The sequence below is a fragment of the Osmerus mordax genome, chromosome 22 (assembly GCF_038355195.1).
Source record: "Osmerus mordax isolate fOsmMor3 chromosome 22, fOsmMor3.pri, whole genome shotgun sequence".
Lineage (NCBI taxonomy): Eukaryota > Metazoa > Chordata > Actinopteri > Osmeriformes > Osmeridae > Osmerus > Osmerus mordax.
In genome coordinates, this window is record NC_090071.1 from 1,146,104 (window position 1) to 1,161,103 (window position 15,000).

The 15,000-nt window shown below is 50.5% G+C and overlaps 1 protein-coding gene across 1 annotated transcript in view; it reads right to left on the reverse strand.

Annotated features, from left to right (window-relative positions):
* LOC136966428 (potassium voltage-gated channel subfamily H member 7-like) overlaps positions 1–13,940 on the reverse strand; it is a 21,436-nt gene extending 7,496 nt beyond the window's left edge. Inside the window, exons 1-6 of the mRNA XM_067260935.1 lie at positions 13,844–13,940; positions 8,664–9,104; positions 8,010–8,030; positions 5,433–5,644; positions 1,289–1,713; positions 968–1,101 (exon numbers count right to left, since the gene is read on the reverse strand). Coding sequence (XP_067117036.1) covers positions 968–1,101; positions 1,289–1,713; positions 5,433–5,644; positions 8,010–8,030; positions 8,664–9,104; positions 13,844–13,940 — 1,330 coding nt within the window. The remainder of the gene's footprint in view (positions 1–967; positions 1,102–1,288; positions 1,714–5,432; positions 5,645–8,009; positions 8,031–8,663; positions 9,105–13,843) is intronic.
* Positions 13,941–15,000: the final 1,060 nt, after the last annotated feature.

Genomic DNA, 15,000 nt, shown 5'->3' on the forward strand with positions numbered 1-15,000 from the left:
CCCCATTCAGGTCCTGTCCATTCTAATTCCATCTAACACGCAAGTTGTCCTACAGGGGAATTAATAACACCTTGTTCATGAAATGCGTCATGACTCATTCATTAGGGGGCCCCTCGGTGACGCTGTATATATATAATATATATACAGCATTTGAAATATGAACATGAAATATGAGCACATGAAATATACATATTTCATGTGCTCTTGGGGGCACGATGATGACGATCACAATATGATCACGATATGATCACAGTATGATCACGATATGATCATGATATGATCACAGTATGATCACGATATGATCACAATATGATCACGATATGATCACAATCTCTCTCTCCTCTCTGTCTCAGTCTCTGCCCACATCTCTGTTCTACATCTTCACTCTTACCATGTCCTCCCCCTCCCCCTCTCTCTCTCTCTCTCTCTCTCTCTCTCTCTCTCTCCTCTCTCTCTCTCTCTCTCTCTCTCTCTCTCTCTCTCTCTCTCTCTCTCTCTCTCTCTCTCTCTCTCTCTCTCTCTCTCTCTCTCTCTCTCTCCTCTCTCTCTCTCTCTCTCTCTCTCTCTCTCTCTCTCTCTCTCTCTCTCTCTCTCTCTCTCTCTCTCTCTCTTCTCTCCTCTCTCTCTCTCTCTCTCTCTCTCTCTCTCTCTCTCTCTCTCTCTCTCTCTCTCTCTCTCTCTCTCTCTCTCTCTCTCTCTCTCTCTCTCTCTCTCTCTCTCTCTCTCTCTCTCTCTCTCTCTCTCTCTCTCTCTCTCTCTCTCTCTCTCTCTCTCTCTCTCTCCTCTCTCTCTCTCTCTCTCTCTCTCTCTCTCTCTCTCTCTCTCAGACAGACACAAATTATTCAAATCTGGAGAGCTTTATTTCAGTCCTTCTGCAAAGTGCTGCATTGAAAAAGTCAAGTTATCTGCTTGTTTGCTCCAACCAAATTTCCCTCAGGAAATTGATTAAGATCAACTGTTTGTAAACGTATTCCCAGGAACCCAGAGACGCGTTTGTTCTCCTCCAGGGAAGGTGAGATGATGTTTCTAGAGGAGGAGTTCCTCCAGAGACCCGGGATGTCCTCATGCAGGCCTGTGCATCCTAACAAGGAGAATGCTGTCCTTAAGTACCAAAGGAGTCTCGAGTTCAGGGTCTCCTACGCTGTTCCTGAGAGCTACCTGCCTGTAGGTTTCGCTCCAACACTAATCTAGCACCCTGGCCCTAATAAGCTAGCAGCTCATTCACACCCGTTGTCCCGGGGCCAGTTAACCTGGACAGGGTCATGACAACGTCCGGGTTGTGACTCACCCGTCCGATCCCGAGCCGAAGATCAGCAGATCGAAGGGGATGGCGGCCACCATGTCGATGAGGAACCAGCCCTTGAAGTAGTGGATGGCGATCTTGGCAGGGTGGCTGACCACTTCCTCGTTCACGTTGACGTAGGTGGTCCTGAAGTTGATGAGGATGTCCACGATGAACATGATGTCCACCATGAGGTCCACCACGTTGAGCGGGGAGCAGGAATAGCCGCACTCGCGCCGTTTCTGCTCCTCGCGGTCGTTGAGGAGGAAGGCGGCAGAGTAGGGCGTCAGGATGGCCGTGTAGATGACCAGCAGCAGGATGAGCCAGTCCCACACCGCCTTGAAGGGGCTGTAGTGGAGGATGGTGAACCGGTCCATGCGTGGCGTCTGGAGCTTGTACTCGGGTAGGACGTCAGCTCCCAGAGACAACACCTGCAGGAGGGAGAGGAGGTGGAGGAGGAGGAGGAGGAGGAAGAGGAGGAGGGGGAGGAGGAGGAGGAGGAGGAGGAGGGAGAGGAGGAGGAGGAGGAGGGAGAGGAGGAGGAGGAGGAGGAGGGAGAGGAGAGGAGGGAGAGGAGGAGGAGGAGGAGGAGGGAGAGGAGGAGGAGGAGGAGGGAGAGGAGGAGGAGGGAGAGGAGGAGGAGGAGGGGAGGAGGGAGAGGAGGAGGGAGAGGAGGAGGAGGGAGAGGAGGAGGAGGAGGGAGAGGAGGAGGGGGAGGGGGAGAGGGAGAGGAGGAGGAGGAGGGAGAGGAGGAGGAGGGAGAGGAGGAGGAGGAGGAGGAGGGAGAGGAGGAGGGGGGAGAGGAGGAGGAGGAGGAGGAAGGAAAGGAGGAGGAAGAGAGTTCATGAGAACACATAGAAGCTTTCCTTATTTGGTCAAGCTCAGCAGTTAGATAATGTGACTGCAGATCAAGAGGTCGCAGGTTCGAACCCCCCTGTATTGCACGTTGGATAGAAACATCTGCTGAATGGACACATTATTATTAATCAACCAGTCCAGTGTAGAGAGTCTGGTCCAGACAGCTCTATTTAGAGCTCAACAACAATCCTAAATGTCCTCCAAGGGGAATCTTTCGGCTGTTTCATCACGTGAAGTTCAAGGTTAATGTAAAAACAACTATGCAAATGAGATGCATTCCACAATAACTTCAGCATGATAACTGAAATATCTCAAAGCCCTCAGTGTAGAGAAACCTCCGGGAGAGGGGCATCAAGTAAGGTCAGGATCGACGCCAGTCTCAGTTTGGTTAATAACTCCTCTGGGGGGTGTACAGAGTCCAGGAGAGAGCTGGTGCATCACCCCCGCTGTCAACCGCTCCACACATGTTACATACTACATACTACACACTACAATATACTACATACTACACACTACAATATACTACATACTACACACTACAATATACTACATACTACACACTACAATATACTACATACTACACACTACAATATACTACATACTACACACTACAATATACTACATACTAGATGCTACTTCATAGACACTACACACAAGATACTACATAATAGATACTACATATTATATACTACAAATACAACAGTATGTACTAGATGCTACATTCTATTGACTGCATACTACCTATGGGTACATCGTTCCTCAAGGAAGTCAGGGGTGTTAAAATGTGTTTGCATTACTGCCCGTGTTTGTAAGTCCATATTATCCCAGTTTAAATTGTCCTTTTAGGGAATTAACAAAAAAGGAAATCTCTTTTGAAGAACAGGCCTGTGCATTAATAACCTGGCTTTCCAGTTTAGTGAACATCCCTGGGAAACTTTTAACATCAATATTACTGCAGGACCATCTCCCTGGCTCCACAACACAGAGGTCATTATCGCTGTGGGAGCTGGATAATATATCCATTCATCTGGCTCGAACTCCTCAACAGCAGGAAATTTCTGGCTGGTGCTCTTATGACTGGAGAGAAAGGGAGATAGAGGTGGGAGAGGGGCGGGAGAGGAGAGAGGAGGGAATGAGAGCGAGAGAGGGGGGGGGAAAGAGAGGGATAGGGAGAGAGAGGGATAGAGGGCTAGAGAGAGGGGGAGATAGAGGGCTAGAGAGAGGGGGAGATAGAGGGAGAGGGGTAGAGAAGATGAGAGAGAAAGAGAGAGAGAGAGAGAAAGGGGGAGGAGAGAGAGAGTGGGAGAGAGAGAAAGGGAGAGAGAGAGAGAGGGGGAGGGAGAGAGAGAGTGGGAGAGAGACAGGTAGAGTGCCTCGCTCGCCCCAAGGGCAGACAGGTAATTAATGCCGCTCTCAGAGTTAAACAGGAGGCAAAGATGAAACCTCCAGTTCCTCCTCCGTCTCCACGCCAACACCAGACCCACCCAGGAATCACCACGGTAACCTGACGTGTTTGAGGAGGTGTGTGTGGGGGAGACGGGAGACGGGAGGTTAAGTGTTGATAATACATTTAGTTATACCCCCCCGTCCCCCTGTGGGTGGGGGAAGGGGGGGGGGTCACACACTGAGCCCTTCCAATATATCCTGGCCTTTAAAGTAAACCAAGAAAAAGGCAGAAAGAGAAGGAGAAATAAAATGAGTTTTGAATTATTTATGTGTCTAAACATCATGTGGCCTTTATTAAAGGTCCCAGCAATTAGTATCATGAAGTCCCTTCAACAAGACAGATGCTGTAGGTGCTGGAATATGGGATATCCATCCTTGCATCTCAATCTTGTCTTGTGCATGAGTGATGCTAATAGGTTTGTACCTAACTCCATGTTCTGAACAGTCAGACTGATCCTAATTTAAAACCATAGCTTCCTGTTCCAGCTAGCACACCGCTAGCTCTGGGTACAGTACACAGCCAGGGAGATGAGATAAACAGCCTCTGTACCCCCCCCCCCCCCTCCTCATCGCTCAGCAGTATGTACCCCCCCCCCCCCCCTCATCGCTCAGCAGTATGGGTAAATTATAACTGAGCCAGCTGGGAAGGCAGGAGGGAATCGGTTGGCACAACGACAGCTCGGCTGGGCGAGTCTCTCCCCCAATCTGTGTCTAAATAAATGATCCGCCTTCATTATTTAAGGCGGCCAGTGAAGCTAGCTAGCTCTCCGGCTTCATGCAAACAAATACTCCTTAAGGACAACGCAAGGCTGACTTAGTTTAAGTGGAATTGAGTGTTTATATTCTCATTAGGAACTGAATGAAGTTCTAAGTAAAGCCTCACAGTGAAACCCATTCATATATTACTGTTACGTGACCGACGACATTGATAGTATGTTATGATCACTTAATTACTTAACTGCTACGTCTTTAATGGGTGTTGATGGTGGTTAGCTGGTTACCCCATCCCTTCAAAGGTAACTAAACAAGAACCAAGCTATTTAACTAAGCCTGACTAGAACAATAAGAGCTATTTAACTAAGCCTGACTAGAACAATAAGAGCTATTTAACTAAGCCTGACTAGAACAATAAGAGCTATTTAACTAAGCCTGACTAGAACAATAAGCTGCTGTTCTACATTCAGAGAGTTGTCTGCTTAGTGACTGAAGTGGCTGTTTGAATAAAACATCTTTGGTCTCCAATGCAGAGTGGCGACGGCAGGGTTTGTGGAGGCAGGGTTTGTGGAGGCAGGGTTTGTGGAGGCAGGGTTTGTGGAGGCAGGGTTTGTGGAGGCAGGGTTTGTGGAGGCAGGGTTTGTGGAGGCAGGGTTTGTGGAGGTCAGCTGTGTGTGAATGTGAATGTTTTCATCTGATCAGGTCCTCAACTACAAAGGAACCAGTTGGTCTCTAGACATCTGCTGGTCCTGGGTGAACGTGAGAGGGTTGAGGCTATTGACACACACACACACACACACACACACACACACACACACATCACTGTACACACACACCCCCGGAGCAGGGCGGTCTGGGGAGGGGGCATGATGGAGGAAGGGGAGAGGCAGCGGTGACCTCCAGAGAGACAGCTGTGACCTTCAGGGTAATCTGAGAGAGGGGAGGGTGTGGGGCGAGGGAGAGGAGGAGGGGAAGGAGGATGGAGAGGAGGAGGGAGGAGAGGGGAGGGTGTGAGAGAGGTGAGGGAAGGGGAGGGTGTGAGACAGGTGAGGGAGGGGAGGGTGTGAGAGAGGTGAGGGAGGGTGTGAGACAGGTGAGGGAGGGGAGGATGTGAGACAGGTGAGGTTCTCACCTGTGTCACCTTGTCGGTGACGTTGTGCGTGCGGTCTTTGACCTTGGGGGCGATGATGGTTTTCTCGGACGTGGGGGACGAGGGGCACTTCCTGTCGTTGTTCTCTGAGAAGTTGAGGGTGATGAGGGGGATCTTGTTGATGGTGCTGTACTTGCTGAGGTTGGAGTCGGAGGTGGAGCCCAGCAGACTGGATCTGATCTGGTTGAAGGGACCTGAGGAGGTCACACACACGCACACACACACACACGCACACACACACACACACACACAACTACAGAACTGCTCGATGTCTGTTTAATCTTTCAATCAATCCATCCATTCATTAATGGATTGATGATTAATGCTGACGGATCAAGACCCTATTGGAGCATTGGTCCAGCAGCAGGGCTGGACTGTGCTGTGCAGTACTATACTGTCCTGTCCTGTGTGACGCAGGAAGGTTCTGGCACTGGTCCAGTCTGCCCAGAGGACCTCTGGCTGCAGCAGAGCAGACCAGCTGCAGAACCACAGCCCAGCTGGGAGGGGGGGAGTGTGTGCGTGTAAGCATGTGTGAGAGAGTGTGTGTGTACGACTGTGATTGTATGAATGCGTGTAGTAAAGTGTGTGAGTGAGTGTGTGTGTGTGTGTGTGAGCGTGTGTGTAGGTCTGTGTGTGTTGTGAGGTGTGAGGAGATGATGTTCTGGGAGCAAATCGATTGCTGGAACAAAACAAGTAACCAAGTACGAGACCAAACACTACTGCACCACCAATGCTGTGAAACACCAAACTAACACAATGTTCCTCTGAACTTCTTATCACAAGCAATATTAGTGAATGGTTATGTTATTTCACCCATAAAACATTCTGAATATATCAGTTATTTCACCAGGCGGTCCATGCATTTTAATATCACAATTCAAAGACTCACTTCAGCATAACTAAGAGTTAATGATTTCCGATGAAGAAAAGTCTTTTTTTCATCTGTGCTTTACTGTGCTGAATGTGCTGCTCACAAACAGTGACTCAGGCCTTAGACACCAACATGACACGGTAACCAAACAACACTATCTCACACACTGTCACACACGACGCAACGGGAGGGAAAACTGTCAGACAGAGGACGGTGGATTCAGCCCTGACGAGAACTTAACCCCTCCTAAATCTCTTTTCACCAAATAGCCTCACGTAACTTCTAAAAAACAACCTTTATTTAACCAGTAAGGGATCACTGAGATTTGAAATCTCTTTTGCGAGAGCATCCTGTCATTATGCTTTTACGACAACAACCTACGCTGGCAGTCTAGTCACCATGACGAACACAGAAGTGAAGGGCCAATCAGGACAGGAATGAGAGCGATGGCATGCACAAGGTGATGGCATGCTACGGCGCTACACAACAGTTTGTGGTCAGACAGAAACAAATAGGAAAAGCTCAAGCCATACCCCCAGCCATCCAGGAACGAGAAACTAGCGAATCAGGAGAGAGAGAGAAGGTAAACAGGAAGTGGAGAGAGGAAGTGGAATTATGCGGGAAGGTCAAATGTCAAATCAAGATCTACAAATGCACCTTAGACCTACAACAGTTCCCTTGGCGTCTACTTTAGCACACACTGTTGAAACGGTCGCTGTGGGAAGGTTGTGTGAGGCTGCAGTGGAGTGTTTCACCTCAGAGAGCCAATATGAGGAGCATCAAATGTTTTCTCTTTAGGATGAATAAAGCTATTTCACTCTGTTGCGTTGTGTTAGTGTCTTCCAGGGGGCGTAATGTAACGTGACATGGAATGAGGTGATGTTTATGTTCGGATGACGACTTAAATATTACACAGAGGGGGGGGGGGCGGGTCATGCTCCAACATACAGTCTCCTGTGGGGCGTGGGTGGGGGAGGAGAGAAGGGCTGGTTATCCAGCCTGGAGAACCCTGAACGCTTCACACCAGAATCCCCCCCACCCTGTGCCCCACCTCCTGCACCCCACCCTGCGCCCCCCACCCTGCACCCCACCTCCTGCGCCCCACCTCCTGCGCCCCACCTCCTGCGCCCCACCTCCTGCGCCCCACCTCCTGCGCCCCACCTCCTGCGCCCCACCTCCTGCACCCCACCTCCTGCACCCCACCTCCTGCGCCCGGTGTGAGAGAGGCGGAGCCGTGACTGTCGTTCCCTCCAGAGATGAGCAGGGAAGTTGTACTAAATGGAAGGGAGGATGAGGGTGTTCGAGAGGCTGGAAACAGCCTGTGTCATGCAGGAGGCAGGAGAGATGGCTCTGGGGGTGTGAGGGTGGGGGGGCACGGGGTGGGGGGGCACGGGGAGGGGGGGGGGTGACTCAGGCCCCGCCGGCATTAGCATTCCCAGAAGCATTCGCAACACACAAGGTGGATACTGGCCCTAGCTAGCGCTCATGCTGACACGGGCTTGTGGGGGTGTGGGCGTGCTACTTCTGTGTGTGTGCGTATGTGTGTGTGCGTGTGTGCGTGTGTGCGTGTGTGTGTGTGTGCGTGTGTGTGTGTGGGCGTGCGTGAACATGCAGCAGGCTGGGTGGTGTTCAGCACAGCTGGGACAGGCCACATCCAACACTCAATAGAACTTTTGATTTGATCGTACCTTTGATATTGCGACCATTGTCTGTCAGACGGGCAATGCGGTGTGGAGGGAGAGAGAAAGAGAGGGGGGAGGGGGAGGAGGAGAGGGCGAGGAGGCGGGGAGAGGAGGAGGGGGGAGGGGGAGAGGGAGGAGGAGAGGGAGGAGGAGAGGGAGGGGGACATCAGGAACACTGCACTAGTCAGGAGATATTCAGGTGGAGGGAGAGACTGGCTGGTTGCATCTGTAGATAGACCTGGGGCTTTACACACACACGCACACACATACCCCCCCACACACACACAGACACACACACACACACACAGAAGTAGCACACGCACACTCCCATTCAGCGCTTGAGGGAAGGTGCAAAGTGCTTCACTTTGTGGCTGACTCAGAGAGGCTCCCTGTGGTGAGAGGGGCGGGATTAAGGCTGGATGACACGCCCCCTGGCCCATTTCTACCAATCCAAGGTGACTTCTTGGCCATCCTAAAACTATCCACACCCTGCGTGTCCCAGGGGGAGCTGTGAGTGGTGTGTCTGTGATGGAGAGAGAGTGTGTGAGGGGGTTATGTGGTGTGTGTGTGAGGGGGGGGTTATGTGGTGTGTGTGTGTGTGTGTGAGGGTTATGTGGTCTGTGTGTGTGTGTCTGTGTTATGTGGTGGAGAGCTAGCTACCTTCGCTGGCGTGGCGGTCCCTGAAGAGCATCCTGGAGTGGGAGCCCAGGGCCTCCATGTCCTGGGTGGAGGATGCCCTCCGGACGCTCCCCAGGCTCTCCCTGGAGGCCGCGGGGGTGAGGCCGGGGGAGGCTGGGGGCTGGGGGGGCGTGGGAGCAGGGTACAGCCTGTCCCAAGGTCCCTTGGGGGAGGAGTGGTCCAGGGGGCCAGAGAGGGGGGTGGAGCAGTGGCTGGGGGCGATGAGGGCGCGGGTGTCATTGGCGTAGGAAGGGCTGCAGCTCTCCCGTGTGGGCAGCTGGTAGTCACGGGTTACCACAGACTCATCGCTGCGGCGGGGGGAGTCGATGGTGACGGCATCAGGGTCCTCCTGGGGGAGAGACTGCTTGCTGACGCCCAGGAGGTGCAGGGAGGGGAAGCGAAACCGGAAGAAACGGCCTTTCCCTGAGGGAGAGAGAGAGACAGGGAGGGAGGGAGGGAGGGGGAGAGAGAGACAAGGGCAGAAGGAGGGGGAGAGCGAGAGAGGGAGGGGGAGAGAGAGGGAGGGAGGGAGGGAGGAGGAGAGCGAAAGAGGGAGGGGGGAGAGGGAGGGGGAGGGAGGGAGAATGACAGAGAGAAAGAAATAAACAAAGAGAGAGTTGATCTGGTTGCAATCACTGTTAGTCAATGTTGTCCTGTTTATTACAGTGTGCTGTGGAGTGTTTTCAGAAATAGCACTGAGGTAGTCTGAACAGAAACACTGAGATAGTCTGAACAGAAACACTGAGGTAGTCTGAACAGAAACACTGAGATAGTCTGAACAGAAACACTGAGATAGTCTGAACAGAAACACTGATAGTCTGAACAGAAACACTGAGGTAGTCTGAACAGAAACACTGAGATAGTCTGAACAGAAACACTGAGATAGTCTGAACAGAAACACTGAGGTAGTCTGAACAGAAACACTGAGGTAGTCTGAACAGAAACACTGAGGTAGTCTGAACAGAAACACTGAGATAGTCTGAACAGAAACACTGAGGTAGTCTGAACAGAAACACTGAGATAGTCTGAACAGAAACACTGCAAGCATATTTCTGGACAGGCAGGTTATTCTGACAATCCTCTTCTTGGCACATGAATATGCTTTTCATGAGCTGAGACAGGTGATTCACACAGCATCACGAGGATCCTCGCTGCGTTTCTCCGGGAACATTCGGACTGGCGTAGCCTGTGCTAACCTTGTTTCATCACCTCATACTTTGTTTGTAATAAAAACAGCTTTCAGTTTCCCCTCAGCTTTCTCCCCGGTGTTGGGCGTTTAGAATGTACACTGTTGAAACACGCCAGGCCAGAGTTCTTTTAATACACGACCGAGATGGAAATATATGTTCCAACGGCAAGTCATTAGTCCTCATCTAACGTCAATTATTGAGTGGACGTCCAGTGGCAGAAACGCACTGTCCCAGGATGAAAGACTGGGGGAGGGCAGTTTGATGAGGATGCATAGCTCACAGAGTCACTGTAGCTGTGGAGTGATCCTCATGACGGCGTTTACACACACACACACACACACACACACACACACACAAACACACACACACACACACACACAGATCACATACACACACAAACAGAAGGACTCATTCATCCAGTGAGTGAAATGATGAGGTAGAGAGAGAGGATGAGGAGGTAGAGAGAGAGGATGATGAGGTAGAGAGAGGATGAGGAGGTGGAGAGAGGATGAGGAGGTAGAGAGAGGATGATGAGGTAGATAGAGAGGATGAGGAGGTAGAGAGAGAGGATGATGAGGTAGAGAGAGAGGATGAGGAGGTGGAGAGAGAGGATGAGGAGGTAGAGAGAGAGGATGATGAGGTAGAGAGAGAGGATGATGAGGTGGAGAGAGAGGATGATGAGGTGGAGAGAGAGGATGAGGTAGAGAGAGAGGATGAGGAGGTAGAGAGAGAGGATGAGGTAGAGAGAGAGGATGATGAGGTAGAGAGAGAAAAGCCATGGCAGTTGGAGAAGCAGTGAGGTTTAGCTTGTGAAGACACGACAAAAAGGGGTTGAACAGGCGCTTCAAACATCTCTGCAGGAGCACTGCTACATTATTTCTGTCACAGCACATTTTCCTGCACTGACATTGACGAGAGACAAAACTAATTTTAGACGGTGTTACGTGCTGTGTCTCGGGTCAGGCGACAGAGCGGAGTACCGCTCACACACCAGACAGACGAGGCCACACACCAGCCAGGGACAAACACCCACAATCTGTGCTCAGAGTTTACACTTTAATCATCAGCAGACGCGTTTCTCCTAAGGCGACATACAAATTGTGCATACTAGAAGGAGAAGACAAACAGAAGGGTGGTTCTTGTGAGAATATTTAATTCTAGTTTTTCGGTGGACAGATTCAACGACTGGTCTGGACAAGTCATACCGGTCAAAGATGCTGACATGATGATGTGAAGTGTGTTTTCCTTGACAGTCCAACAGAGCTGAATGTTCCTCTAGCTCAGCACTACAGAGCGGAGATCAGAATCATAAACATAGCAGCCTGTCTGGCTTGGATCTGTTGAGATGCTGTAAATCAGTATCATTACATCATTAAATCATTATCGCCTGTGTGCATGTACCAACAAGCAGAACCAATCACATCTGGGAGAGGAGTTAGTGGGTGTGGCTTCTCCTTCAGAGCCGACACCACCCAGACTGGGAGAAACATGAATGCAGCTCTGAGCCGTTCATCCCTCCTGTAAGCTGTGTGTCTAATTAAGCCCCTCTGAAAGAGCTATCCCAACAGCTCCAGAGCTGCTAATTGGTTCGCCGTCCTACCATGCTTCTTGGACATGTGTCAAGCGCTGGAGCAGAGAGCTATCGCAGTAACTATTTTTAAAAGGTGACTTTGGGGTTTGGCTCCTTACAGGGATAGTTAAAGTGTGTGTGGGGGAGTGTGGGAATGTATGTCTGTTTGTGTGCGCACAGGCAGTTGTCGCTGGTGGCACTTTTCTCCACAAACACTCGCCAGCAGATTATACAGCCAGCGGATGCACACCGGGTCCCTGTTGCTATGATACCAGATAGTAATATTGGAATTGAATACTAATTACAGTAACCATCAAATTCCCTCAGTCTGGGCAGTAATGGATGGAATGAGAGACAGAGCTACGGATTTGGCTGACTGGCAGATGAGGATGAGAAGAGAAACTGCCGATGCAGAAAGAAAGAAAAAGAATGAAATAAAAAGCAGGGGGACAAATCATTTCCTATCGTTGATCGTTGTGTTTCTGCTGACGGTGAAGGGCTCTTTACCACTCTTTCTCTCTCTCTACCTTCCTCTACCCTTCTCTACCCCCTTTTACCTCTCTCTAACTCTCCCCTCCCCTCATTAGCAGTTCAGAAATAAGAACTAAGAGTTCTAGAATGCTCAGAACAGATAGAACGGAACACACCGGAACTGCCTCTGGAACATTCGTAGAGGCTTCAGTAAACATTCCAGCTTTCGTCAGGTGGAAGAGGCAACCTTCCGACCGGGAACAATAAAGCTGAGTTGCATTTTGAATAACGCTGTAGTGGAACTGAAAAGACCCAAGCAAAGTCCATGGGGACAGCTGTCCCACTGAACACGTGTCAACAGCTGTGAATCAACTCTGCTGCAGGAAGAGGTGAGCTATCCCTTGTCTCTGGACCAATACTGACGAACAGGTAAGGAAACATACAACACACCTAGGTCCTGACCTCCCTGGGTGTCTGGCTCCCAGGGCCCAGGTCCAGAGAGCCTTCACCCTGGGGCAGACCCAGGGAGCAGGGCGGGATCTGGGAACAGGTCATCTGCATGCTGCAAGGTTCAGACCTCAGATCTGACCAGCTCTGGAGGTCATCTGCATGCTGCAAGGTTCAGACCTCAGATCTGACCAGCTCTGGAGGTCATCTGCATGCTGCAAGGTTCAGACACGACCGCTACGCTGCTGAGCACAGGCGGACAATCAGTCAATAAAGTAAAGATCTTGGAATGCTAAACGTGTCTTTGGAGCTGTGTCTTCCGAGACTGAAACACACACACACACACACACACACACACAGTGCAGGGTGGAGAGCGAGGGCAGTGCATTAGAGCAAGACTCAGCCTTGTAAATAAGTATTTCTGACAGTTGCATTCACAAAGGCTGCTGCTAAGATATTCAGATAAGCCTGGCTAGTCTTTTATTCATGCTCAGCCATTTCACTATAGTGCTGCCCTGTAGTGGCTCCTCTGAGACTGGAGGAGGAGGGAGACCCGTGTCAGCGTACACACACACACACACACACAGAAACAAAGAGAGAGAAACACATAGAGAAACACACACCACACTGACACAGAAGGAGATACAAACACACAATGAGAGAGACACACAGAGCGATACACACACACACACACACACAGAGCGATACACACACACACATCTGTGAGGTTCTCCCGTCCAATTACGCTGATCTACAGAATGACCTCTGGTGTTCTGGAGGGGCCGTGTTAACTGTTCACCTCAGCAACAGAGCTCACCAGAGGGCTGGCCTGGGTCTGGAGCTCACCACAGGGCTGGCCTGGGTCTGGAGGTCACCACAGGGCTGGCCTGGGTCTGGAGCTCACCACAGGGCTGACCTGGGTCTGGAGCTCACCACAGGGCTGGCCTGGGTCTGGAGCTCACCACAGGGCTGGCCTGGGTCTGGAGCTCACCACAGGGCTGGCCTGGGTCTGGAGCTCACCACAGGGCTGGCCTGGGTCTGGAGCTCACCACAGGGCTGGCCTGGGTCTGGAGCTCACCACAGGGCTGGCCTGGGTCTGGAGCTCACCACAGGGCTGACCTGGGTCTGGAGCTCACCACAGGGCTGGCCTGGGTCATCAGGGGGAGAGGCCCATGATGAGCCTCAAATTTTTCCAGCTAAATTTGTTCCTGCTCAAATTCTTTCAGCTCAAAATTTTGTAATTTGGGTAAACTTTTTCAGTTCAAATGTATTTAGCAATTTAAAAATCTATGTGAATTCTTTGGGGCTCCAATTTTTGGGGCTCCAAGTGTTTCAGAATTTTTATTTCTTGCAAAAAAAAATTTGGGTCAACATTTTTGGCCTCTAATTTATTGCCCTAAAAAAAAATGCAATGAGATCTTTATCCCAGGAATGTAAGGGTGAAATGAGAGCTCGAGGGAGCGGGGTTGGCCTGCTGTACTCACGGACGTCAGCTTTGGCAGGAGACGGGTGGTTGAGTCTCTCCAGAGAGTCGCTGCTGCCCTCCTCCAGAACGTAGTCAAAGTTGAGGATGAACATCATGACCACGCCCTCCTCGTTCTTCACCGGGATGATGTGTGTGATGCACAGAAAGTCCGAGCCTTAGGGGAGGAAGTGACACGTGGGTTTGGGTTCTCAACACAACTTCACACACTTTGACATTCAAGTGATGTTTGGTTGGACCAGAGAGAGTGTGTGTGAGGAGGAAACTGGAGAGGAACACAGTGAAGATCAGAGGGTTTTGTTTTTATAAAGATCCTTTGATGTTCTTCTGCTTTCTCCTGATGACTCTCACACGCAAAAACAAGTTTCATGTTTAAGAGAATATTTCATTAATAAAAACAAGACATTATTGTACTCATCACACACCTCTACTCCAAGTCTGAGTCAGGGAGAAGGAGAGACAGTTATTTTAGATGTAGTCATTTAGCAGATGCTCTTATCCAGAGCGACTTAGTGAGTACAGGGACATTTCCCCTGAGGCAAGTAGGGTGAAGTGCCTTGCCCAAGGACACAACGTCATTAGGCACAGCCGAGAATCAAACCGGCAACCTTCGGATTACTAACCCGATTCCCTAACCGCTCAGCCACCTGATTCCATATTTAAAAGCTCTCATCACGCGGCGGATTAGACACATTGCGTTTTGGATAAGTGCTTTCATGCTTGGATTTAATTTTCAGTGATTGCTCCTGGATTTGCATGTGTCAACTAATGTAACCGTGTGTGTTTCTGTGTGTGTCTCTGTGTGTGTCTCTGTGTGTGTGTCTCTGTGTGTGTCTCTGTGTGTGTGTCTCTGTGTGTCTCTGTGTGTGTCTCTGTGTGTGTGTGTTTCTGTGTGTGTCTCTGTGTGTGTCTCTGTCTGTGTGTGTTTCTGTGTGTGTCTCTGTGTGTGTCTCTGTGTGTGTCTCTGTGTGTGTGTCTCTGTGTGTGTGTCTCTGTGTGTGTGTCTCTGTGTGTGTGTCTCTGTGTGTGTCTCTGTGTGTGTGTGTGTGTGTGTCTCTGTGTGTGTCTCTGTGTGTCTCTCTGTGTGTGTCTCTGTGTGTGTCTGTGTATGTGTCTCTGTGTGTGAAGGGGTCGATATACTGTCCCGCAAGCCATTTC